The following is a 26,900-nucleotide window of genomic DNA, read 5'->3' as shown; positions in this document are numbered from 1 at the left end:
CCTCCAGCCTGGTTTAGCCACGGGACTAGGGGCTCGCTGTGAACACCGTAACTCAACCATCAGGCTTGTTCGAGAGCAGGTAACTTGCTCGCCTCAGTTTCTCCCATCATCTTTGGTCCCCCTTTAGCTCAAGACCCCTACCAAAGGCAGGGGGGAACCACTGGAGTGTCAGCTTGTGCTCCCATTGCCTCCAGGCCCTGAACAGGTCCTGCCTGTGCTCCTCTGGTCCCTACCGCTTGCACACTGCACCCTCTGCCTGCACAGAAAGCAGCAACACCCTGATGAACGAGAAATATTAAGAGAAAAGTGTTGGGGAAACGAGCCACAGGCTGCAGAGAGCAAAGATGCTCAACTGCAGGACTTCACGGTCTCCCCTCTCACCATCGGTGCTGCTGGCTGCATCTCATCTTTCTTTACCCAGAGCCTCCAGACACAAGACTCTGCTGGTATTAAATTCCCTCCGCATGCGACAGGATCCCTCCCCTGCTACACGGGGGAGTTTCTCTTCACTGGTTGGGAATTTTCCGACGAGATGGTTTCTCATCGGAAAATGCCGATACACTGAAATCAAAGCCCTTTGTGGGAATGTACTCGTTTCAGGGAACCTTTCATGGGAAAATTTTCTTCAAACTCCGGCTGGAGCTTTCCGCCTGAGAGGGGTGAGCATCCAACATCCAACATCCCCATCACCTGGCAGAGCCGCTGCCCCCTGCCCCCCTGCCCCGGGATGGGGACACCAACAGCCCTCTCTGTATTTTCTTCTCCCCATCTGCCCAGCCCCAGGACCTCTCACAGGGAGGTTTGTGTCTCTCTAGATTTCTCTAATCCCTTATGTATCTCTATATATAAAATATAATATATATATAAAATATATATATCCTGCAACACTCAGGGACACAGTCCCTTCAGCCCTGCGGGCAGGACATTATCTCGGGATGCAGGGAAGTGCACATCGGATGTGAAGCCACAAATCTTCTAGATCACCTGCCCACGTTTTTCCCGAGGAAAACCAGCCAGAGCCTTGGGATCACCCCAAAGCAGGGCCGGAAACGAGCTCAAGTTTAGGAGAAACTGCCATGCAGGGGCTGGGGACCCTGTCCTGCACTGAGCTCTAGTGTGCAGGGCGATGTGGTGGCGTGGTGGGGGTCACTAGTGTCCTCCCTGTCCACAGAGGCTTTCCCTTGCCCCTCGCAGGCTCTGTGATGGCTGAGACAACAGCACCATCTCGTGCCTCTGCTTGCCTTGGGGAAAAAAATTAAGGGACAACCCCAAAGCTCCCTCTCGCGGCTCCTGCAGCGAGAAGGTCGCAGCAGCCAGGAGCAGATGTTCCTCCCCACATCCCTTGGTGTGCAGAGAGAAGGCATGAGGGCAAACTAGAGCTTGCAGCTTGCCTGCTCCCCAGACTGAAGCATTTCAGAGAAACTACTCCTGGGCATGGCAGGACATGGCATGTTCATGCCCCGGCCACCCCAGCTCCATCCACAGCAGCTGGGGGTCCACACGAGGACATCGTGCAGGTTAAGGCAGTCCCTCCAGATGGGCAAATCTGGATTTGATAGCTCAGACCTGCTGCCGCAGAGCATGGCATGTTATTTCAGGAGCTACCTACCAGGTTTCACTAAAATTGTTCCCCCGAAAAACATCTGAAGGGCTGCGGTCCTTCAGGAGATGTTCAAAGCCAAGGAAGGTGGCTCCATCCGTGACCTGCTGCTGCAGTGCTGGGACCCGAAGCAGTAACCTTACAGGCAGCAGCATAACTTTAGCAGTTCAAGGTTGTTTCAGGAGGATGCTCGCTGCAAACATGCTGTGGCAACCTTAACAGTGGCTGCAAGGCTTTCAACATCTGCAGTTTCAAAGCTGGCACTTTTAACTGAATTTGGCACAGAGCTGGGGGGATTTGCTCATATGAAGCTGTCCCTGTTCTTTCCCAAGTGATTTCCTCCCCTACTGCAACCACTTTCTAATTTCACATCGTGATGAAATCAAGTCCCTCTGAAGTTTTCCCCCTGGAATGATCCGGAGGGCTGACAGATTGCAAAACCTCTTAGTGCTGTCTTATCTGCCAGTGCTTGTGCCGTACTCCAGGCTAAATACAGCTGCTGCCAAGCAGAAGAGATGAACTTTTTCTTAAGGACAATACAATCTACAGACCAGGCGTGTGGAGCTTTTTAAAGGGTATTAGTAGCTTTAGATGTAGCTTTGCCTCAATTTTTGCCGTCCGAGAAAAGTAATGATAGTAGTCCTGCTCTCTTGTGCTAATCTCATACCTGGATGTTTCAGGGTACTCAATAGCCATCCCTCTCGCCCCCAAAATGTTCCTCTCAAGCCACAACAAAGGACCGCAGTTTTCAGTCCTGTTCCCTTCCTTCCCTCCATGCAACCTCACTTTTTCACTCCTAACCATCGCCCTGTCCTACCATCCTCAGCCCTTCCGCACCCTCTGCCTCCCACCAGCACGGGGCCCTTGCCTACGCTGCTCTCCAACTTGACGGAGACACTTGGCCGAGGCCATCGGCCAGGATCTTGCCACGCTCGACCAGCGCTGCGAGTTAAGCCTGCCTTCCCGTGTCCCTCGCCACGCACGCTGAACTTTCCAGGGAATATCATGCCTGACGGCGTGCCAGCCTTGTTGTTCACTATCGATGAGATAATGTCTCTTAAATCTGGATCCCTGACACAAGGGCGTTCTACCCTCTTTTGCCAGTGGCTGCATTCCAATTTCAGGACAGAAATGACCAGGAGAAATATGAGAGGTTAGTGACATTCTTGGCTTGGAAATTGTCAGCCTGTCACGGAAAGGAATGTGATCAAAAAGTGACGTCGCTGCTGTTTATTTTCAAGTCCTTGATGAGTGATGCACTTTAATACACGCTGTTCTAATGCAGCTCTTGGGCTTCAGGTGAACCTTGCCGAAGGGCGTGGGACAGGTTATTTTTGTTAGCGGAACATACTGGGTCAAGAAGAGCCCTTAAAAAGGATCACAGCACACCGTACCTATTTATACCCTGGATGTTGTTTTCCTCAGGGATGGACAGGCCCTGCATCCTGCTTTTCCATGCAGGTGGCAGCAGGAACGTTGCCAAATGCCGTTCTGAGTGCCTGCCTCGAGGGGTAGCGGGAGTTTCAGATGGTCCATAGGGGCTGCTTTGGAGACGCACGTGAATCTGGGCTAAAGCTCTTGAAATGTGCAAGGATGTGTTTGTGCTGAAGTGTGCTGAAAATGACAGCCATAAGCTAGTTTATTAGAATTCGCTTGCAAGGACAAAAGCTTAATACAGCTTGATGGAGTGTACAAAGCCCAGAGCAGACTTGGCTCAATAAAATTGCACTGCCTTTTGAGATAGTGATGAAGCACAGTGCTGGGAAGGCTCTTTACCAGTCAGTCATGCCGGGAAAGCTCCGGTTGCTTCGTCTTCATCACTTCGTCACAAAAGGAGCAACAAAAAGCAATCTCCATCCTTTCAGAGTTACTCAATTGTTCCAACAGCCCTTTCTCTAGACAAGCAACTTGCTCTCCCAAGGCCAGGTCTAGAGGGCACAGGGGGTAACCTGGGTGAGCGTGCTGTTTGCGTGGGGTTTGCAGCACGTGCATGCTGGAGACGAGGGAGGAATCCAAGAATTTTTATTGGCCTAATCAGACAAAACATGGACAAGATCCTTACCGGCGCAAGAGCACGTTCCCATCGCACAAACGAATTCCTCCAGTGGCCCTGACTGTACGGGCGGCAGATAGCATCAGAGCATCTGTCGAGAAGAGATTACCGAGTGCTAATGCTCTAAAAGGCCTCAGTTCCCTCAGCAGCTGCAAACGTGAGCAAACTAGAGAATATGTTGCGGACAGATCATCCAGCAGCATTTTTGCAACAAACAAGTCACGAGCGCTGTCAGCCGTCAGATGGAGGGGCACTAGCTGTCAGCGGGAAGAACGCTCAGCTCCGTTAGCTGCGTCAGGAGCAGGGTGTCCTGCATCTTGTGCCAGCCAGACACGGAAAGGGTGAGCCACCGCCTGACAGCCTGAGCTCAAGTAATACACGCTCAGCTTGCGCGGCGTTTTCTCACCGTCCTGTATTGCGATAGCTCCCGAGGCACCCAGGGCTGGCATCACCTCTCCGAGGGACACGGCTCGCAGCTGCCCTGACAGTGCTGTGCACATCACCGCTTTGCAGCAGTCAAGTGAAGCTATTAAATATCAAGTACTTCCCATGAAGCTGACATTTTTAATCCCCGTGCTGCCTTCCCTTTTCACACACTGGAGGCTGGGGCCTTTCCCCACTGCGAGGGGCTTTTTCCCCCCCACCACACCATTTCACCAGCCTTATTGCTCCCTCCCACTCACAGCTGAGAATTAAAAGACATAATAAAGAGCCCTTGAACCGGAGGGGGAGCATCTGGTGGGGAGGCGGAGGGGGGGAAAGCAGGTCCCTTGTTTGAGCCCGGGATTCATCTGCCTCTCCCCGCGGAGATGAAGAGGCCCTTTCACCCCAGCAACCAGAAGGTTGAAGCTGGATATGTGCTTACCAGCACGGCCGTGGCTGGGAGCTGCCAGCCTGGGGTCTGACGGCGGTGACATTTCTCCCTCAGATTAGACGGTACGGTGCAAAAACGTATTAGAGTTGCTGGGGAGACTGCCCCTTCATAAGGCTGCACGCTTGGGAGCGAGCCGCTGTAGCTATGAAACCGGGCCACAGCGGGGCTTCAGCCCCTCTCCGCAGATTAAGGTTAATAAGAGCCTCCCCAGCCTGCCGTGCCCACCGTGCTCTCCCAGCAGCGAGCAGACCGGACCGAGGTGGGAGCCCAGCGCCTCTAATATCCCCACCGGCGAGCGCGCTGTGCCCCTGCTTTTGTTCTCCGCTTCTGCCCGGTGATTTTCATTACGAATATCCTCTTATTATGCGCGCATGGGGGGGATGAGAAGGAGGGGACTGGGCCCACACAAAGAGAAAGAAAAGGCTGCTTGCTAGAAAACCAGTAATTACAGGGCTCAGGCTTTCCTCGCGGAGGATTCATACGGATTCGACATGGCAGTGTTTCACACGTACGGCCCCTCTGGGGGCAAGCTCCCGTTTCGATTTCATTATCACCAAGCTGGGCTGCTAGGGGAACTTTTGCCCCGAAATGAGTTCCCCAAAGGGGACAGTTGCACTTCTTTCATTATTTGCTTTGAAAGCAGTTGCGCCGCTGCCCCCAAAAGCTTCTGCGTTTGCTCGGGCGCGCGATGGGAGAGCACAAATGCCGTCAGTTGGCTTGTCATCACAGAGCCGTTGCGGCCAGGAAGCGTGGGAAATCTTATACGTGGTTACCACCTATTCCAGCAAAATCCAGAGGTGTTGAATCACCCCTTCAAACATCTCCTAACCCCACGGGCGACTTGTGAAAGCTGCGCTCTCGAGGTGCTTACAAACCCAAGCAAATGCTCCGTCTGTCCTTTTACAAGGGAGGTAAAACATAACCCACGTATAAATGGATACAAGCAAAGCCTTGCAGGAGTGAAACATGACTTTTTGTACTCACTTGCCACAGGCATCGCGTCATTTTCTTCAGTTCAAGCTGTATGGGTTAGCACGGTACCCAGAGCTTTGTGGCGTTAGGATGTCTGCACAGCTCTGGATCAGGTTATCAGCCCAGTTTAACAGCAGGGTGAAATGACAGCTCAGAACCAAGTTCACACAGGAGGTCTGAGAGAAGAGGAACCCAAACTGCCTCCTCCCTGCTCAAAAAGCACGTTAGTAACAGACACCTCTCCTGTTTGCTAATGCATCCTTGTGTGTTGCACACAAACCTGAAAGGGGGCCCGTTTGGGGTAATTTTACACCTTTTCTCTGGGGAATGTATCTTGGGGCCAGTTTTTCACCTCCCTTGGTGCTTTGCCAAGAACTCTGGGACATTTGTAGGACACCTAACAGTGGCAAGACTCACGACGAGAGCCAAAAAACTCCACAGGAAAGATGTTTCTGCCATTAGCACGTGCACTTTTAGGCAAGCTACCCTGATCCTGTGTGTTTTTATGATGTGTACAAGACAAGGACCAGCACATCAATCCACCCCGCAATCTCAGAGGCAAGGTACAATCATTTGATGACAAATACTAAGAAATCTGCTGTCGTGGACAGAGCCCCATAGTACTAGAAGTCAGTCCTGTCCCTGAAAGCTCACAAACTCAACATCTACGCATACTTCCAGGGGCCTGGATCCATTATTCCCGGGCCAAAAGCAAAGTGTGGAGTTGGACTGGAGCTGAGGTTTCAGGTAACCCCGATCTGCTACTGAAAACAAGTCCCAGGTTTATGGTTTGGTTCCTCGTAAAGACCAGACCACTTGCAAAACTCAGACCCAAGCCCGGCATCTGCTTTCCAAACTGCCAAATTTTGCTTTGGTTCTCAATTCCCATCGCCTTTTCTTTCTCTCCTTATTTACTTGTTAATTTCCATGGCTCTTAATTTCCTGCACCCCTAGCCCCGCTGAGACCAGCCTCTGCCTACATGGGATTGCACGCTACGGCCCTTGCCTCTTCAGGGAAAGGTCAGGAACCGAGGTTTAGTGTGCCGAGAAGAAAGGCAGCAGCAGACAGACAGAGAGCACTCATAAAGATCTGGCTGTGAGCCTCTCTGAGAAAATGTCAGGTTGGGAAGGCTATAATAGCTTTAATCTGCAGTACAAGAGGATTAAAAGACTCGTTCTCACACGACAAAAGAGAAAAGAAGGGAGCGGAAGGAGCAGAACAAGGGGAGAATGAAGGCTGCAAGGGGAGGAAGGGAGAAAGTTAAAGAGCTCAACTATAAAGAGCATCAGGATTTAAAGAGCTCCGTCTTCTAGCGTAATAAATGTGAAGTGGCCTGCATGGAAAGGGGGCTTTAGCCAATGGCTTTGCTTTTGCTTTTTCACACTAAGCACACACACTTCAGCCTTCTTCAATCAAGGCAACTTGTTATGTTTGGCTTTGTTGATTTTTAGGGGCAAAGGAGTAGGAGGGGGAAACAGAAGGTTAATGAGGCTCTGCCAGATGCGACACTCGAGAGGACCGGTGGGCATTATATTTTTTAAACAGTGGTTTATGGTCTTTGATCCTCACCCCTGCTGTCCCTCCTCTAGCACGTCCCTCAAACCCCCTTGTCCTCGAGGGCCGTGGAAGAGCCAAGGGGCCTGGGAACAGGAAGGAAGTACACCGAATTGCGGGACTCTCTCCTCAAGTACTGCTTGAGCGACCTTTTCAACCGCTCAGCGAGGCCAGGAGATGAAGAGAGCTTAATTGAAAGGGTAAGGAAAGAAGGCGACTTTAAATACTTTTCAAAAAGAAAAAAAACACACCCAACCCCATGCATCCATGGCAGGAGATGTAAAGACCAACGAGCCACTAACACGAACAAGCAAGCTGCACTCCAGAAGGGAAACCAGGTACTCAAAGCCAGCTTTCAGCATCCATCACCCATGTATTGCGGGAACCAGGGTTTCTCAGGGCTGGATGCTAACCTCAAATCAAGGCAGGACTGTCCCGCTCGATTAGCAGGGAGATTTGGACACACTTACATTAGGACATGACCAATATTCTCCTCAAAGACAGGAGGAAACCTTCCCCCCGCTGGAAGTAAGGACTTTAGTCTTTACAAGTCTTTGAAGAAATGGTAACACGGGAAGGTAAGGCAATCACCCAGGAGTCCCCAGTTTCCTCCCATTAACACGCTCACCAGCCTGAGGCACTCTGAGAAGAGAGAAGCGGGTTTTTAGAAGTCCACCGTGTTAAACAGGACTGCAACATTTGCTCTGATCTTGCACCTGCCTGGCTCAGCAGACTCACAAGTCAGGAGCGATGCTCCAAGACAACACCAGGCACAGTCAAATGTCTAAGGCAGGTTGTCTCAACTATTTTAGCAGCTTAGCACAGTGCTGGGGGCTAGCTAGCGCTCTGCGCACAAGTTGTACTCAGAGGGGAAAAAAAAAAAAAAAAAAAAAATACTGTAACATAATAAGCAAGTTCCAGACAGGAATTAGAGTATAGCATATCCAGTGGAGACAGGGGGCTGGAGTGGCATTAAGGTAGGAAGAATATAATTACCTGAACTGGCCGGTGGCCAGGATAGTGATATTCATTTACATCAAGAAAGTTAGAAGTGCCAAAACCTGGATTTTACATTTAAATCCAGAAGATTGCGTATCAGAGCATCCCGATTCCATTCTTCCAACTTTTGGCTGGAAGGAAAGGTCTCCTGACAAGTTTTCTCCTCGCCACAACAGGAGGGCTTATCCTCAGCTTCACTTGGGAAGCCCAACGCCATCCCAGTGCCAGTAGCCTGTAGCTATCGATGCTTTGCTACAAGGCACCTATCGCCGAGGCAATGCCTGCACCTTGCGCTACGGGAAAAACCTCATCCCACTCCCCGTGACTCGCCCGCAGGCAACAAAGCCATACGCAGTCACCAACGCAGTCACCAGCAAGCTCTCTTGAGCGTAGCCCCTAGTTCGATCTGGTATTAATTATCCACTGCTCTGCAGAGATAAATGCTTAATCCTCTGGCTGTTGACACTGGAAATGGACCAATCTACCCTGGGGTGGATATTATACAGGGGAACTTGGCTTCAGCTATGATCCCTGCATCATCTGCTGTACAAATGTTCACCGGCTTGCGGGTAATGGATTTCATAGGGTGTATGGGATCTTTCCATGGCAGAGCTAATCTAGAATAATACATGAGCCAAGCATTCATCGTATCAGGTTTATCTTCCTCCCTCATTTTTTTTCTTCAACGTAATATTTCCAATTTCATGTGGAATTTCTCATTTTCAGACATTCTCTATTTCCTTATAGCTTACCAGCTTTCCTCCTTCAGGACTGATATCCAGGTGAACTTCCTAAGCAGCACGGCCCAAGGGATGCGGCAACGGGTCTCTGCAACCCCTGCTTCTCTGAGCGTCTTTCACTTTCTTCCAGGAGAAAGGCCAAAGATCTCCACATCGCTTCTCTGGTTTCACACTTGCAGGAAAGCCTAAATCAAGAAGTTCGCTTGTCAGGGAGAAAGCAGAGATGCTACCAGCGATGGGAAAACTGTTTCTATTTCTGAACAAGCTGCTAAGGACTTTGGTCCTTCCCATGTCTGAGCAGTTCCACTAATGCCACTGCGTGCCAGGAGCGTAAACCACTGTCCCAGACTCATTGCCACCAGCACTGCAGCCCCAACCAGGCTTTTTGGGACACTCGGGGAGATGCCTGTCCCCACCTTCCCACTCCCATCTGGGCTTTCTTGCCTCTCTGCTCCTTGCTCTTCTCTTCCCAAGGGCTGTCTTACAGACAGTTTCTTAGGAAAGACGAATTTTAAACCCAAACACAGGAACAAGTTTGAAATGGAGTATTATTGTACACAGAATGCAAATCACAAGTAATTGAGAGTGCTGGTTTGCTTCCCATTTAACAGCAAAAGAAGTTTTCAAGACAGCGCACTTCTACACAGGCTCGAACGGCTGCATCCACAGAGAGCTGATATGAGGGTCTGAATACAGAAAATACAAGAGGGAGTCAGTGCACGACAGCACTCTTTTGTTTTTTTCCCCCTCAAAACACAATGAAAAAACCAAGCTCTGGCTCAACACAACTACTGTTCAGCTTACGGTGGTGCCTTGCAGCTCTGTACGACTGCACTGTGTTGGACACGCACACGAACAGCTCCCGTTTTCAGGGAGCTGGGGAAAATGAAATGCTTTCCTCAACACCATGTAATCAGCAAGCGGTGGGCTGGAAACAGATTGCATATGTCCAGTAGATCCCACAGAGCTGAGCGCCCACCTGAAGCGCGTACTGCTCTACACCTAACATGACAGAAGCACAGAAGCTTGCAACTTTTTCTGGAGATCAAATCTGGCTGCTCTCACCACCTGCCCTTTAGCAAGAGGTGGCTAGAGCCTTCTGCACAAACGCCTGCAGAAAAACGGAGCTTGCTGGGAGCATCACATGCACACGGAGTGAGTTAAGGTTTTATGATTGGCCTTGTTTGTTTTCCCAAAGCAGTATTTCCAGTCTTGGTCCAATGGAAACAGACTTTTAGCCCACCCAAATGCCAAAGTGTGCCTTTGCCACCGTTACGCTATGCTCAATTTAATGTGAAAACTACAGTGAGGCAATGAACTGGCATTAGAAAAAAGCTGAACTTTTTGTCAGATTTTGTAGTCCTTAACAACAAGACACAGAGAGGGGCTGCTTGCTGCTGGGCAGCTCCATGTTGGCTGTGAGAACGGACTAAGCTCTATGCAGGAGAGCACAGGCGCCTGAAGCCTAGCCAGCAAGAGCGTAAGGAAGGGCTCCCCATCCCTGGTTTCTGTTTTCCTCACTCTACGAAAAGAAAGGGGGTTCTGGAGATTAAAACTAAGATCTTGCAATCCAAACTCCTGGGGTCTGTTCCCAACCGGGCTGCTGACTTTAGAGCGCATGCAAGTAAACCTGCTTCATCTCACTCTGACCCAGCTCCTCCCATGAAAACACGGAGGAGATGTTGCTGCTTCACCCTGTGAGCAAGTCTGCAAAACACAGGCTTCGAGGCCCCTGGGTGGAAGGTGCAGAGGGTGCACAGACCAAGCAGCTGCCTGGTACAACCACAAACCATTGTCCCACCATCCCAGTGAAGTGCCGGCTCTGAAGCTATGCTCCTCGGAGCCCACCAGCAGAAAACACAAATGCCTTCCATCAAGGTAATTGAATATTGAGCTGTTTGCATAATGTCAGAGATCAGGGTGAATGGCTGGGATGGTAGGGCTTCCTGGCAGAGCTCATCCTTCCAATGCCACATCCAGTGTCTGTAGGAACTGTGCTAGACTTCTGCCCTCACGTGTTGCTAGCGGTGCAGAGTTTGCAGTCCACCCCCTGAATGATCCTTTTCAGCAAACAGTCTCTTATTGACATCCCTAATCAATGACAGACTACAGTCTTGGAGCTCCAAACCCACAAAATTAGTAAGGAAGCAATAGCAAGCAAGCACACCAAGAGCATCTGGGAAGCCACCACGCGCAACAGGGCTATGCTACATCATCCCTGGCTGGTGGTTCCTTCTCCTACTCCTCAAGACAGCTGATGTAGTAAATGGAAGTAGTAGGAAAAAGAAGGGAAACAGCAGCCTGGCAGCGAAAGGCAGGGTGAAGCCGCTGCTCCAAGCAGATATTGCACTTAAAGATATATAGGGGTTCTGGATTGCCATTTGGGATTATCCCATACAGAGCATTCTTCAACGCTTTGCCTAATCTACTCTTAAGCTACTTAATGCACATGCTCCCTCCTTTTCCAAGCAGGTGGTAAGGCTACCATCTCAGAAGCAGCACTGCTGAGAAACGGCTCTGACAAGCAATGCAAAACTGGTTTGCTTTGTTACATTAGATCCTGCCTAGTCTCGGGATGCCCTTGAAGCTCCCTAAAAATATACTTGTTGGCAGCAAGCGAATCCTTCCCTGTATTTTCACACAACGCATGCACAACAGAAGCACAAAGAAGCAAACATCGCTGCATGTCCATTATTAAGCAGCTGCCTCTGAAAAGAACAGAATATGCTTCCAGCAGTGCGCATGTTGGAGTTACATCACCTTCTCTCCAAACATGCCACGGAGTATGCAGCTCCAAGAAACAGCAGGCTATATGAAATGCACCGTTTGGTACTGTAACATGGAAATGAGCTGTGATCCTGCATGCTCCACTCTTGGGAAGTCTCCTCTTTATGCACTTTACTCAGTTGAGAACACCTGGAGCAGCATCCCCTTGATCAGCAAAGTCCAGCACTGGTCAGTTGATGTTTCTTGCAGGAAATACAGCAAAACAGGTCAGCAAACTTGTTTGTTGGTGCATATTCTCTGTGTCCATTTGCCCTGTCACAAACCTGACAGCCAGGCAGCATAAGCTTGCAAAAACACTCAAGCCTTGGATGACCCGGAAAAGCAGCTGCCAAATCAACGTGTCATTCTGTGCTGGGTGGCACTGGACATCATGACCTGACAAACTTTCTAGAGCCCTCTGCACACAGTTGTTGCCATAGCAGGCATAGTAAACTGAAGCACAGTGACACTGCAATCAATGACAGAGCTAAAGCGGTCCTCAAGCCCATTGCTGTGGTCTAACCCACTGGCTGTCCATCACACGTGTCCGGTATTCCTCCCGGGCTCAGAGGTACTCACTCTCCTTCCAGAGCTTACTATGAGAAGCACTTTTGTATGGGAGCAGATTTACTTGCTGCGTGTCACTCATAGGTCAGCTCCTTTTCTCCCATGTCTTTCCGGTGACAGCCTCTGGGACTAAAATGTGACACAGCAGGCAAACTACGAGATAATCCTCAAGTCCAGCTAAGCTGCCATTTGTAGGGTCCGTACTGGGGACGGTTCTCTTTTCCAGGACCACAGTCTATCCTACTTGCATCCTACTGTTCAGGCAGCAAAAGACGCCAGAACAAGACCAAGACCATGTCAGAGAAGTGGCCACGAGAGACAGCTTATCTTTGTCCCTAAGGCAGGACAGCAGCTGAGATTTCTGCACTGCTTTCAACCTCCCAGCTATCTGGGCAGTGGGGATGGGTCCCTGATGCTGACTTCAGGGTTATTATCACATCTCCATACTTCATTCTCTCCACACCTTCCTTCTGGTAAAATGGGTGGTGCGGCGCAGGCACAGGGCAGGCTGCTTAGAGAGCAGGGACAGCATTTGGTCCTCTCTTCACCTGTCCTGGAGAAACATCTATCAACACTGTCACATCAGGTCCCTGCAGGCCACTGCCAGGTGGAGCCTGAGGCCATGAAAGCAAATCTTACATGCTGTCTGCCTTTAGATGTTAGAGATGTTCAGAAACATGGGGCAAGACAACACGGTTTGTGGGCAGCCTGCATACCCTCTTCTCAAGCTGTCCAGCTCAGCAGATGTCAGGCATCTTCATTCCAGGCTCTCCATCAAAACAGACACTACACGGCGGAAAGGCATCTTCAGCCCCGACACTGGGTTTAATCCATCACCCAGCAAAAACAGAGGAGCCTGGAAGCAGCCTCATTTAGCACTGGCTGGAAAAATTCTTTACAAGAAGCTCCCAGACATGTTCAGTAAACACTGAAAATCAAATCATCCCATGCCTGTGGCTGCTTCTCTCCTCCACTGCCGACTACACCAGCCCTGGTTAATGTGCTGAAATGCCTGCTTTGTCCAGGCCACTAGAAGCAGATGGCGCAACAGCTGCGGTCTCGAGCTCATTGCTGGAGCCCTTCAGAACCAAGAACTCCAGCAGAATGTCCAAGAGGCAGAAAACCAGGTGCCTGAAATGGAGAGAAGACAAAGCTTAGGCTAGTCAGGGCACAGCGGAGCTAGGAGAGCAGCTCCAGACACGCAGAAGCCACAGCTCATGCAAGTAAGAAGTATTCTGACTGCCATCAGGGGAAAGACAAAAGATCTTGTAGTCTAGAAGAGATGTTTCAAGGGATGGTTCAGGGTTTTTTTTTTCCACCCCCAAACCACTGGGTGTTTGAAGCTGCTGAGCACCACAGAAAACACAAATGCAGCTCCTTGGCTGAGGTGGCACATAATTTCTCTGCAGTTAATCACAAAAACATTGCTTTCTGAATGCACAGCAATGGGTATACAGAAAAACGCTATCTACACATACATGCAGCTCCCTAAGCTCTTCTAAAAACAACAAACTAACCCAGGATTTGTCTTATTTCCTCTGACAGTCCCTTGACATCCACAAACTGAGCAGGCCCAACAATATAATTAACAAGACTGGCGCAATAATCTTCAGCCAGACCACGGTCCTAAACATGCACCTTCATAATAAGCAAACCAGATGCCCTTCAATAATGTCAGTCTAGGAGAATCAGCCAGGTATTTTCTGTGCCAAGAAGCTGGCAGCGTGAATGTCACAGCAAAGCCCTGAGCGTGGCTTACAGACCCTATTGCAAAGGCTGTCAGCGTAAAGAGCCTACAAATCCATGTACCTGTTTATCACAGGCTGGCCCAGGGACTCCAGTACCAGGTTCCAGCTCATCCGGCATTTACTGGTTCCGAGGATTTCTTGGATCGCATCTGTCAATGTCAGGGACAAAGCTTTAGGAACGGCACATTTCCATGGTAGTAAACCAGGGTCAATCTTCTGCTGATGGGTACTAAAAGTTTGTGACAGTGCTCCAAACCTGAGGCACCTCATGCCCAACGTTACCCTGACAAAAAACAGTCAGGGACAGGACTGAATGTCAGAAAAACATTCCAGGCTGGAAAGGCGTATACTGGTAGGGCCTCTTCATCCCATTCATGTAAAGAGTTAACAGTTCAGACTGCACTCACATGGATTAGGCAGCAGCTGCTGTAATGCCAAAGGTCCCCGTGTCAAACTTCAAGAGAGGGAAATCCAGTGCAGCTGGGCTCATGATTTCAGTCTGGTGGAAAAGCCACTCTTTAGCACGAGAAGCCAAAAAGGCTTTGCCTTTTGACTCTTCTCAGCAATGGTACCCTCTGGCAGCAGGTGGGAGCACAGCGTGGCGCTGGCTTTCCTGAGCCCTGCCTCGTTTGAGGTGGCTCAGTGGGAACAGGACCACCAGCACTAAGCACAGAGTATGTGGCCAGTCTGCATCCGGGAACCACCAGGACACGTGTCCTTTTCTCTGTGAGCCGGGCCGCTCCCCGAAGGCTTATGCAAACTATCTAGAACTGGGAAACTGCGGTTTTCACTTGCAGGAAACCATTCAAACCTCAAAGGTCACGAACGTTTCCCAGCATCTTGGCACCAGCAGACTCCATCTCTATGTTTAACCACATTTCCAGAGATGCCAACGCACTGGAGGGTTCCCCAGCCTCCCCCACCGCTCCTTTCTCAAGGGCGGCTGACACGTCTCTGGGGCACACTTACTAGGCAAGATCCCCATCAGGCTCTGCAGGGCCTGCTCTGCTGCTGCTTTCTTCTGCTCCTCTGTCCTGGCTGGTTTAGGCACTGCTGGTAAAACTCCTCCAGGCCAGATGGATTCTTGTAGCAACTGGAGGTACTGGACCCAACGCTGGGTGCAAGTCAGGTTAACCACCTGGACTTCCAGCCACCTGTGAGCACAAGCAAAGAGACAGAAACGTCCAGAAAAATCAGGCTTGGTACCAACTCGGAGGCTTTCTGCCGATCAGAGGCCCTGGAGGGGTAAACCAGCTTGCTGGGTAAGTTAACACGCAGTTTTCAAGTCTATATGCCAAATATTTTCACAAGTATTAATTAGCTGAATTTCCCCATGCACCAGAAGTAGGTATATATTCCCTAGCTCATAGACAGAAACACACATGTAAAGTCACAGAGAAAAAGCAAAGGCCATGAAAAGTTCCATCGCCCTGCTGCCCCCAGGAAACCAGGGAGTAACTGGTGCACGGGTATGGGACATGACTGGCCTTAACCTCTGAGTCACATCCATGCACAAGCCGAGACAGAGCTGGAAGGCCTGGTGTTTTAACCCTAAACCATGACTGACTGGGAGGACATAAGCATGTTCTGGCAACCTCAGCTCCTCTCATCAGTCCCTCTGCTACCAAGAGAGTCAAGGGTACCTTGACTGGAGACCAAAGCACGTGCTCCAAGGATGGCAAGGCGCAAATATCCTCCTGTTTCATGCTCCCCTCATCCCCCTGCTTCCCTGCTGTCCAGCCCTGTTCCATCACAGGTGGCAGGCAATGAAGTCATCGCCACTCCCACCCAAAACCTCATGCTGCACATCTATTAAAAGGAAAGTTAGGTACCTGCCAACACAACCGCTGGTCGGCCCTCCTGCTGGGTCAGGACTGTGCCCTTTATACGGTAACAACCTGCAAATCCCGAGGCCGCAGGAATGCCGCTGCTCCACGTAAGGGCTCAGAGGCGTTTGCAGCCTGCATGGGGGAGATGTGTCCACACCACCCAAGCGCTGGCCAGGGCAAGTTTCTAAATCACTCATGCGGACCCTCTTTCCCAGATGTGAAATCACTTCCCTATGTAATAGCAAACCCCGCAGCCATCAGTCAAAACTCGCCACAGCCTAAAATCTTTCCCCCCAGAATAAGGAGAGGCCAGCGGACGATTCCCTGGTGCCACAGAGGCCAACAGGAGAGTCCCCATCGATTCAGCAAGACTGGGATTTGGTGGTGCAGCACCAACAGTGACAGCCTGTTGCTGCCACCCTCATCAGTGGGAGGCTCCGGAGCAAAGAGAGGAGCGTCGGCATGGGGCTGGGGTAGGGAAAAGGCTTGCGATTTCGCCAGTACTTCAAGAGTCCCAGAGGAGAAGAGTCCGCAAGCAGGGCCAGGAGACCCGTTCCTCTTGGCAGCTGGCGTTCGTGCTTGCAATTCCGTCACCACTACGCCCCGGCAGCTCATAGTACATCCAAGAGCATGGGTCCTGCCAAGGCAAACTTTATTTAACCTGCGCTCTGCCAGACTGTCTGCATTCTTCTCAGGCGAGGCATTCAGGCCAAGGGCGTCTTTCCCCATCTAAGTGGGACAATGTGAGCAGAGAGTCGGGAATAGCAACACCTAAAGGTAACCAGGGGCAAAGGAACAGCAGGTAGCCATCACCGGGGCCAGAGCTGCAACACGATGCTCCCTTCTTCAGCATGAAACAAGGTGCTTAGCTGCAGGTCTTGAATGGTGCACACCTAGGAAGTGCCAGCTGCAAAGGCAAAGACCATTAAAAAGACTGAAAACAAGCCCTGGCACAGCAGCAAGGCCTGTTACGCCTCTGAGCAAGGCATTACAGGAGCATGGGCAATGCTCCTGGTGATCCCAGTAACGGCACTGGAAATGGGGAGACACAGCCTCTACGCTTAGCCTCACCAGGGATCCCGAGTACTGAAGCTGCTACAGGAGTGCCAGAGATCCAAAGCATAGCTTCTACCTGTCTTAAAGTACAAAATGTCACAGCACAGACTTGCCTGGGAAAAGGCTGCGTTTGAAATACAATTGCTTGAAAGGGTTTTTATCTCCAGCCATCAGTAGAGTTTAGCACCTTGGATCACGTTAAAGCCTCCAGCCATCCCCAACTAAATTAAAGTGTTAAACTGCAGCTCCTCTAGAGGCAAGAGCTTTTATTAACAAGGTTTTTCATTAACATGTTTTCTTATACAACCTGCTTTACTAATTGAGAAAACATTTGACAAGCAACAGAAGTTCAGAGACTTGGGGACAGAGCTGTAAACAGTACAACCCTGCATCTAGGGAGATCAGATGGAACGCTGACTTGAAATTCATCTCAGCCATAGTCACTTACCATCCTTTAAAAGGCCGTAGAAAGCAAAGAACAAGCTTTCTTTTTCTTAGGAATGTTCCTAAAATAGCTAAAAAAAAATCAAGCAAATACTGAGCAAAGTGAAACTTAGAGAAGACAGCATGCATTTCCAGACAGCTCAGGAGCAGACTGAGGACTGACAAATGCTGGAAGGCCTCGTACAAACAACTTACCATTTCTAGCTCATTTATTTCCATAAAGTCACCAGAACTAGGCAACAAGGCCTAGAAGTAACATCTATAAATCTGATCACGTGTGCATGCATTGCGATTACTTAAGTGCTTACAGGTCTTAGTTCCCACAGTTGCAAAACACCATTGATGGATTTTTTTATTTTTTTTTTTGCTTGGTCTGACAGCTCACTGCCTAAAGGGCAGCATCTGAGGACAGCTCCATCGGTTTTGTCCCACCTGCGCCGACGCGTGCCACAGCTCCATGTGAGATCCTGAGAAGAGGCCAACTGGCCCCATCACACAGTGCTCAGGCAGCAGGATACTCACTGCTAGGAAAGGGGGAAGAGGTATCCAAACCCACAAAGTACAATCACATGCAAAAAAGCGGAAACTAGACAGGAAAGGGGACAAGAAAGAAGGAGAAACCCAAGCTGGGGGCAAATGGAAGGAAGACTAACTGTGCTCTGGGTTCCCTTTTGCCATTCTATCGGTGTGTGGACCCATTCCAAAAGCACTGGAAAGAGAAGAACTGTCAAGACTGGTCCATCTGGCTCAGCATCTTCCCTGGGAGAGCAGCTAATGCTCTCAGACACTTTGAAAGAAATTATCAAAACAGAGTAACCTGCCACGAAGAGTTTTCCTTCCTACTCTCAACGTGCACCTGTTAAAGTCATCGCCAGCACCCACTCTGGGGAACGCACACTACATTTGCACAACACGCACAGGGGCAGGCACCAGCAACGTTCATTCAATGGTGAGGAGCAAAGTAACTCCTCAGCTCTCACAACTGTAGTTGCAACCCAGGGTCACACCAAGCTTTATTGAAAAAATATTTTTTTTCAATAAAACCCCGATTTCTATGGCAAATTGACCTTTCCATCAGGCAGACTCGCTGTACCGCGATCAGGATTAAGAGCTCAGGCTTCTCACAAAGGATCTCCAAATACGTGCGGGTCCAAAGCTCACCTTCACCAGCAGATCACAGATGATTTTTTTGTACTATTAAAGGACTAAGCATCTGAGATTCATGTGCCACATTGAATGTACACACACGCCTGCTCCCAGGTAGAAATAAATCCAGCAAGAAATAGATGTGTTTTTTTTTTTTTTTTAATGTCTGATGACTTACTATTCCCATTCTGCTATTTCATGAAGAAATAACCTTAATAAGAAAGAAAGAAAAACAAACCCATCACCGAACCATCTCCTTACACTTTGGTTGAGACCAGAAATAGATAGAAAGTGACCTCCTGGGCTCAGATGTTCAAATGCTTTGCTAGGGCCCAATGCAAAGAGACAGACTGCAAAGGCTGTGAACTCCTGGACACTAGTCTGGAGGTGCATAGCTTGCCCATGCTGTAAGGGTCCTCTGTTTGAAACAGCTGCTGATGGAGGAATGAAATGGCTGCTAAAAAAGAGCTGATTTAATGCCATGGCTTAAGCTGGAACTTCAAGGTCAGCTGAAGGGGCCCATTAAGACAGGAACGGCAGAAATGCCCTGGGAATGAGAAACAAGGCCTGGGGGGTACATACCTTGGCCCTCCTCCAGCACCTAGAAGCAACAAGCGCTGCTAAGACAGAACAGCCTTATGGTAAAGGCAGACTAAGAGTCAGGAACAGGCAAAACACAGTGTATAGACTCGGTTTTACCTGCCTCCTGTGAGCCAGACGCGCTCACTTAAGTGGGCTACCCAGGGACTTCGCCCACAGGCAGAGAGAGCTCAACTCCGCAAGTAAAGGTTCGACAGGTTGGATTTGCTTAGTCTGGAAAATAGAGATGGACCAGGAATGGACAAAAAGAGATGGTACTCCTCAGATTTACAAACAGCTGCCAGAAGGTAGTAAAACTCTGTTTTTCTCATCCATCAAAGTTAGGATAGGAACTGCTAAGTCCACTTGAGCCGAGTAATGGTTGAGTTAAATATGCCGATTGTAATAAAAATCGGAAGCAACAGTGACTTCCCCCCCCCCCCCCCCCCCCAAACTGGGCATTTTAAGGCTTTAGGGAAACACAAATTGGAGGCCACGTTAGGAAGAAGACAAGAACGCCTCTACTAGTCTGCATTAGCTGTATAAATACAAATAGCTCTATAAATATACGTGAGCTGTGCATAACAGTAGCAAGCCCAGCTCAACATCTACTACTTTCCACCCCAGAAGGCGGCCTCCATTTCCCTGAGGTCAGTTAACACGGCATGGCTAACCAGAAGCTCAAAAAAGACCCGTGAGACCAAGGTAGCGAAAAGGATTTAAGAAAAAAGCAACATCTGGAAATGCACAAGGCATTCAAGCATCTGACTCTTATGAAATAGAGAGAGGCTGGTACTTAAATCACTAGACCATCCCTCCCTTCACAGTACTTGTCACCCAAATTCCTCCCCAAATTGTGCCTCAAACCACAAGAATATCTTCAACTCAAGAGCTCAGAAAGAGCAACATTTCAGTGCTCTGACTGTAAAACATTTCTGAGCAAAGCTTGTAAAACTGAAGAAGCAGCTGCAGCGGGCACAGTCAGAAGAATGGAAAAACACCAACGGAGAGCTTTCGCCCCCAGGCTCGGCTTTTAGCACCTGCTACTTCAGCCCACATCCACCTTCTCCACGCAGCCGCCAGCAGAAACACGTGCAGCCCGCTGCTGGCACACTCAGCTCAAACACCTTCAAAAGCAAACCCACGCTTGTCCAGGCCATCAGTAAACCCTTTGCAGAGGAAGGAAACAGAAAAGAAAAAAAGCCCTCCATAAATCAAAGAGTACAAAGCATCCCAAGCCCTTTTAAACTTCTGGCCAAAGACACACACGCAAAAAGTAAACTATTCTTCTCGCCTTACTGGAAATGTTCCTCTCCTGCTGCCCTATAAAAAGTTTACAATTGTATACGCTATGAACAATACGTCCTGTACGCCTGCCTAAGCACACGGTAATGAAGTGTTTGACCAGTGAGGCAGCATTCCCATGGCTGAGTGCCTCCCCCTTGAACAGAGTGTCTTGCCAGCCTCGCATCTCCCAAGCATAAGCTCCACGGAGGGCAGCTGCACCGAAGGAAGCAAGAAACAAATCAAACTGCAAGCAGTTGACACCAGTAGCATTTGCATCCAACGTACCTTCATCAGATTTGCCCGTGCTGGCACCTTGCCAGCGTAGGGCAGCAGGATTTTTCTACGTCCTCAACCCAGGCAGCGAGAGGCGGAGCTGGAGGAAGCCCTGGGAGAAGTGGGTACGCAGGACATGTTACTGTGGGGCAGAGAGGAGTGAAACCAGATCATCTCCTACTGCCTGTAGGCATGAAACCACACTTCAGTGTGGGGACTTGGGGCACCACTCTGTGCTGCTCCCTCCAGAACACACCTGCTGCAAAAAAATTGTCTAAACACACAGGGCTCCAAATCCAACCTCTTCTTCCCCTAGTGAGTTAACCGAGCTGCTCTGTTTTTTGCTTTTCTCAAGTCAGATCTCCCCGCGCCGCCGTGGGGCTCAGGAAAGGGGGAGAAAGCTATGTGATTAAAAAAAAAATCGTCCAAAAACCCCCTTGATTTTTAACAAAGCATCCCAGCTTTCGGTAACATCTTCATCAAGTATTTATTGAGCCAATTAAGCTCTCAGCGGTGCCCCAGGGAGAGGCCAGGCTGTCTCAGCCAGGTCCTGCTCAGAGCAGATTGCTTCATTAGCCCACTTCAGAATCAAAATACATAAAAACACCATTAACCCTTCACAAGCCAGGGAAAACTAAAACTAACAGGGAGACGTTACTTCCTCTCAATCCTTTTCTTCTTTGTCTATTTGAAATAGGAAGTTGTTGTGGGTTTGTTTTTTGTTTTTTTTTTTCAATATGGGATAAAAGTTGGCACGTATCTAATTGCTGAAACAGAATCAAAAGAAAAGAAAAGACAGATGCAGTTAAAATAATGTTGCAATTGTTATCAAAAGCACAGAGTGCTTGCTTCATTCTAGTGGCTGGTTTTGGAAGAATGCTGCTTCTAGAAGAGGAAAAAAAAATAATTCTGTTTGGGACAGAGATTCAAAGCTGGATCCAAAATTTCCAGGTGCTTGGAGACAACTGAATTGAGGCCCGTTTCCAAGCTGGTTTTTATTTACATACACACACGAAGACACACAGAGCCCCGAAGATCGCTTTTGCTGACATACCACAGGCCTGCGATTTCTACTGCTCCTTGCAGCTACGATACAAACAGCCAAAGACAGAGCTGAGGAGGAAGATGCCGTGAGGTTGGTTCCTCTACATACAAACTCCGATGCTGGCTTTTTGGCTGGGGTGCACACCTGCAGGTCAGAGCCTTCGCTGCCACGTACCTGGGCCTGCCAGCACAGCCCACCGACGTGTGGTGGCAAAGGTCCTTATTAAATGTGCCCAAATCATCACCCCCAGGTGACAAGCCAGAAAAGCAAATGGATTTAGTTGCTCCAGCCACACCGACATTGCACGTTTGGCAGCTTGTTTCTGCCAGCAAGACTCCCGAGGTGCTGCCCGAGCCCAGAGTGGAAAGCTCCCTGCCAGCTACAAAACCAAAAGAAAGTGGGAGCAGCCATGCTGGGAACAGCTTTAGCATAAACCTTCCTGGTTTCTCCTGGCACGTGAAGAGCAGGAGTCAACCCTCAGCTTTAATGTCTTTTTCAGAGACAACACAGGGAGGGAACGGGGAGCCTCCGCAGTGAACGCCTGCCCACGGCACAGCCACGTCCCCCCCCAGGATACCCCCTACACTGGGTGACACATGGACAGCCCAGCGTCGTGCTGACCCCCAGTGCGACCAAGCACCGAGATGAGGTCTGGCTCACCGTTTCTGCTGTTGGACATGGCTCCTGCAGGGCTCCAGATGGCCAGGGCTGGGCAGAAATGCTTGCCCATGAGCAGCACGTTCCCAGCACGCCCACAGCTGCAGGTGCTTGGCTGCCCAAGCAGGCAGGTTTACTCAGGGACACTTAAGAGGGTCAAGCAACACTACATGCTGGTGGCACTTTCAAGTCAAGAGGGTCAAGGAGGCTGCCAAGGGTCTTTGGTTTTGGCAGTTCTGTTGGCACAGAGATCAAGGAAGAAAGAAGAGAAAAACCACCCAGCAAGCAACTCCCTGAAGCTTTGAGCTCCTTGACTCACACCAGCAGTTGCACAAGTGCTTGCAACACCTGGCGAGACACAGGCAGGCTCTGGCGCAGAGCCTCAAAGCCAAGAGGACAGCAAGAAGGCAAGGGCAGCCTGGGGTTGCACATGGGGGAAACCTCCAGCAACAGCCCACCTGAACCCATCTTGTGCAACGGTTGGGCACCGTGCCGCATCTCTGCCGAAGGAGGGACGGGAGATGCGCCATGAGACCAAGCTGCAGCACCCTTTGGACCAGTGCAGGTGTCTGGAGTGCCAAAGAGACATCGGGCTCAGCTGCAAGGGCCCTTTGCCACCCTGTTTAATCAACAATCCAGGACCTTTGTCAATCACAGGCCGTGGATATCAGTCCAAGGGGTTCTCACTTGGTGGAGCTGAAAGCCGAGCAAGCCCCCGGTGTGAGGGCTAATGAAAGCAGCCACACTGCTGAACCGTTACCCCTCAACACACACAATAAAGCAGGGATGGGGGGGACACAAAACCTGACAGCATGGAGAGATGGGAAAAGACAGAGGGAAGGCCATGGCAATGCAACAGTCACCCTGGAGACGGGAGGCCCCACTGCTGATAGTGGTTTTTACCTCTGCAGGGAGTGACCTCCATAGCAGCCAGCTCTGAGACCACTTCAAGGGCCATGGAGACACATCCTGCTCCCCCCAGCCTTGCATCTCCTGTCAAAAGTGCACTGAATGTGCAGGACAGCATTGGAAAGGACAAAACCTGGAATAACCCACAGCCCTACAGGCTGCAGCACCATTCATGTCAACCACATCCTCCCTGTACCTGCCCCAGCGTGTGGCATCGGCTTCCTCCACACGCCGTAGCCATACCTTGCCCAGATGGTTTCCATAGGCAAGCAGGTTGCCTGTGTCGAGGTGTTTGCTCTTTAGACCAGGACCTAGCCAAACTGTTTATCCAAACCCTAAGAGACTGAAGCCCCTGCCAAAATCTAGGCTGCAACAAGAATTCAGATGCTCCAGACCTACTGCTGATAGGATGAAGACTACCAAGACTCTGTGGCCTTGCCCAGCTCTTGACCCCCAGCAACGCTGGGTAAGATCTAGCACCTCAAATCAGAGACAACCCCTTGCTACTACAGCCTTCCTAGGACTACTCAGCCCCATTTCAGTGTACATACTCAAAACTTACCCTGTGCACTGGCCAAGTGCCCCTTCTCTCCTCTGTTCCCATGCCAGGGCCCAGTGTCCCTCACTGCAGCACCCCAGAGTCAGGCTCCCCACAAGACCATGGTCCAAGACTCAGCTCAGGGGTAGACCTGAGCTCAGACGGACCTTCCTTTCCCCTGCTAGTTCAGCAGTGGCTGAAACCTCGGGAGAGCCAGCTCAAGAGAGGAAACCCTACAAGGAAAACAAGCCAAAGCTAGCCAGACTCGCAAAGGGAACCAGAGCTAGAAGAACTTGCAAGAAACCACTCTCGTAAAAGCCTGATAGTCATCTGTAAGCAGTCTCGCAGCATCCCTGGCTCTCCATCTACATCTCACACAGAGTGGAACATCACCTCCCCAAATCCACCTGCTTTGCCGAGCAATGACGGGACAGGGTGCAAAGCCTGGAGGAGCACCGGAGTGACCCAAAGGGAACAGTAAGGCAAGCGGTGCTGAGCTCCTGGGTTAAGGCAGGGATAATTTGCATTTATTTTAACTCATGCTCAGTGGAACATGACACCGTCAAAGCTGCTGCGTAGTTCCACACGCTCCCTTATATACACACGCAGGGGCTTCCGAGCCCTGGCTGGGACTCTGCGCCCCAGCCCCACTCAGGTTACAGGGTGCAGACAGTCGGGGTGTGCCCAGACACCTTCCCTCTGCTCGGTGCTTTGCGCTGCCACGGCTGCCTGTGGTGATGCGTAGGAAAGAGCTTGGAAAAGCACACAGACCTGGATCTGCACCTGAAATTCTCCCAGGTCCATCCCCGGGATCCTGGCACTCTGCTGGGGCTCCCCTCCAGAAGGGGAAGCAGACGTGGGCCTGGGAGAACCCCAGCAGCAGCTGAAGGTACGTGTGAGCTGTCACCCCAGCTGCCTCCAGGTTGTCCTGGCACTGGCAGACCCCTGACCTAGTGACCATTGTGCTGTTGGGGACAGACTGAGGGCAGGGCACAGGGTCACAGCCATGGTGCGACACACATGCTTGATGTGTATTTTTAACACCACTTTGACTCACAAGGCTCTAAAAAGCACACAGATTCTCCAAATGGCTCTTCCACCAAACACCCCCAGAGCTCAGAATAGCCCCATCTACTCCCCTTTGCAAACAGGTCCCTGTTGCAGCCTCCCCACGAACGAGAGATCTACATTTGCAGCCCGTGGGAGGGAAGTGGACAGAGGAGGGGTGCAGAGCCAGAGCAGGGCAGCGGGTTTGTTTACAGGCACGGACCCAGCGTGTGGAGAGGCTGCTGGAAGCAATCCTCAGCCCTGGGGTCATTCCCACTCCCAGCGAACCTCCCGGCCCCTCCACCTCCCCTCCAGCCGCCTCTCCTTTCGGCTCCGAAAAAGGATCGCTCCCTGTTACACAACGGGATGAGCACTGCACGGATGCGGGCTTGCACACTCGGCCTCCCTTTTACTTAACAATACCTTTTTCGGTCATACAGCCTTCCTCTCCCCGGCTGCCATTAAACTGACAGTCAGGGGAGATGGATAGCCCCTGGCTCCAGCTATTTCAGCTATGGAGAAGAGGGGAAAGAGTGCGGTGGGATGCTCTATGCAGAGAGCGGCGAATGGAGCAGGGTAGGGAGGTCCCGTAATCAGCAACAGCGTGGTCACAGCAATCACTTGATGTTACTGCAGGGGATGTCATGGCCATCACAAGCCCAAGGGAGAAAAGTCTCCAAAGGAGAGGGTTTGGCTCTCTGGAGATGCTGAATCTTGTTCTTGGTGTATTTCTGTTGAATTCTGCTCTGGCAAAAGGTGCACTCAGTGCAGGGCAGTAGCTATGCCCATGAAGGCAGCTGCGAGAAGGCTGCAGGAGCAGTATGCTACTCACCAAATACAAGCTGGCAGAGGAATATCCAGCAGCAATTCCTCTCCTAACACCCAAAACACAGCTAGGACATCTCCTTTCCACCACTCACCACCTAAGCCAGCCACTGATAGGAACAGAGAAGGACCTCATCTCTTGGAGGGATGATGCCTACTCCTACTTTGTGACCAGCAACTGCTAAAGAGACAGGATGCGCACCCATCTGCTGCCCCATGTTTGTCTGCCTGTTCTCTGGGGCAGGAACAACGATGCCTTGAATAGCACACACTCCCAGAACAGCTTCTGGCATTTTCTCCACCTGTAAAGGGTGCCCAGACGCAGTGCCAGTCAGAATGCCAGTGCCAGAGCTGTGCCAGGTCTGGCTGAGCAGCGATCAAGTTGCAAATACTTAAATGGAAAAGAAATGCCACCAAATCCACGCTGTCCCTGGACAGGCAGCTGGCAGCAGGTCTGAGCTACAGATTTCCTGATCTGCTCAGGACAGCAGCGGTCACCTGGGCCAGGCATGACAAGTCTCAGCTACTCTTCCGTGTGGCTCAGGGGCAGGGTGCAATGGCAAGCCAGCACAGAGGCACCCCATTCCCACTTCTCCTGCACTGTTGAGGTAACCACACGCCTCATCTTGAGTCTTTGTCGCAGGCATTGTTTCCACTCTGCTCTCATATCAGATCACAGCTTTCACGACAGGCAGACACTGACTGCTGCCAGGGCAGCTCCTACGCTCATCCTGCTGAGCCCCAGCCCTTGACATGGGCTTCCACAATCACTACAAACCTGCCACCCTGGCTTGCAGAAAGGAGAACCTCCACCCTAACCCTTTTCCCTTTCAGGAAACCAAAGTGCTGTCCCAAGCACAGCTTTCTGGGTTGGGGTGGTGACTACAACAGCAGAAACAAGGGAGGAAAATGTTCCCTGCAGCAATCCGCCAGCCACACCATCCTCCTAGCAACAGGTCAGTTCACACCATGCAACTCCTTCCCTTGTCCCATTCACACCAGACCTGCAGAGCCAGCAGAAACACGTGGACAGTGCCAGGGACACAGGGTTAGTTCAAAAGGTTGTATTTGCACCCTGTCCTGATCACCACACCAAGGAGTCACGGGACTTCCCAACACCCCCCCAGCCAAAGGTTTGCCTGCAGCACACGTGGGTTCACTCAGACCTGTTGAAGCGGAGCAGCTACAAACACATTTACCCTCATGCTGCTCTGCTAGCGCAATTTGTGAAGCTCCTTCAACTTCCAGCACCAGGCATGTGCTGTGTGTATAACAGCTTCTCTAGTGTAAAATACCAATGCCACGTGTCAGTGCTGCACGCTCCCTGGGTGACCAGGACACAGCTTATTAGGAGGTGATGATGTGCCCATTCAAGCTCTCATACCTCCGTA

General features: G+C 50.6%; 1 protein-coding gene across 13 annotated transcripts in view; it reads right to left on the bottom strand.

The window, feature by feature from the left end:
- The window catches only part of SNX19 (sorting nexin 19), a 139,740-nt gene that overhangs the window by 103,464 nt on the left and 9,376 nt on the right, over window positions 1-26,900 (bottom strand). For 3 of the 13 annotated variants that reach the window (XR_008735432.1, XR_008735433.1, XM_055728518.1), the window contains exons 9-10: window positions 14,844-15,028; window positions 13,936-14,023 (exon numbers count right to left, since the gene is read on the bottom strand). The exons of 2 other annotated variants lie outside the window; for them this stretch is intronic. Coding sequence is in view for 6 of the 11 variants with exons in the window: in XM_055728518.1 (XP_055584493.1) it covers window positions 13,936-14,023; window positions 14,844-15,028 (273 nt within the window). In the remaining 5 variants the exon portion in view is untranslated. 8 more of the 13 variants (XM_027803117.2, XM_027803116.2, XR_003559391.2 and 5 more) reach the window with 7 other exon arrangements.

Source organism: Falco cherrug, chromosome 17 (genome assembly GCF_023634085.1).
Source record: "Falco cherrug isolate bFalChe1 chromosome 17, bFalChe1.pri, whole genome shotgun sequence".
In the NCBI taxonomy this organism is placed as follows: Eukaryota; Metazoa; Chordata; class Aves; order Falconiformes; family Falconidae; genus Falco; species Falco cherrug.
The sequence above is the reverse complement of the archived record's forward strand: the minus strand, read 5'-3'. Positions and strand labels throughout refer to the sequence as shown.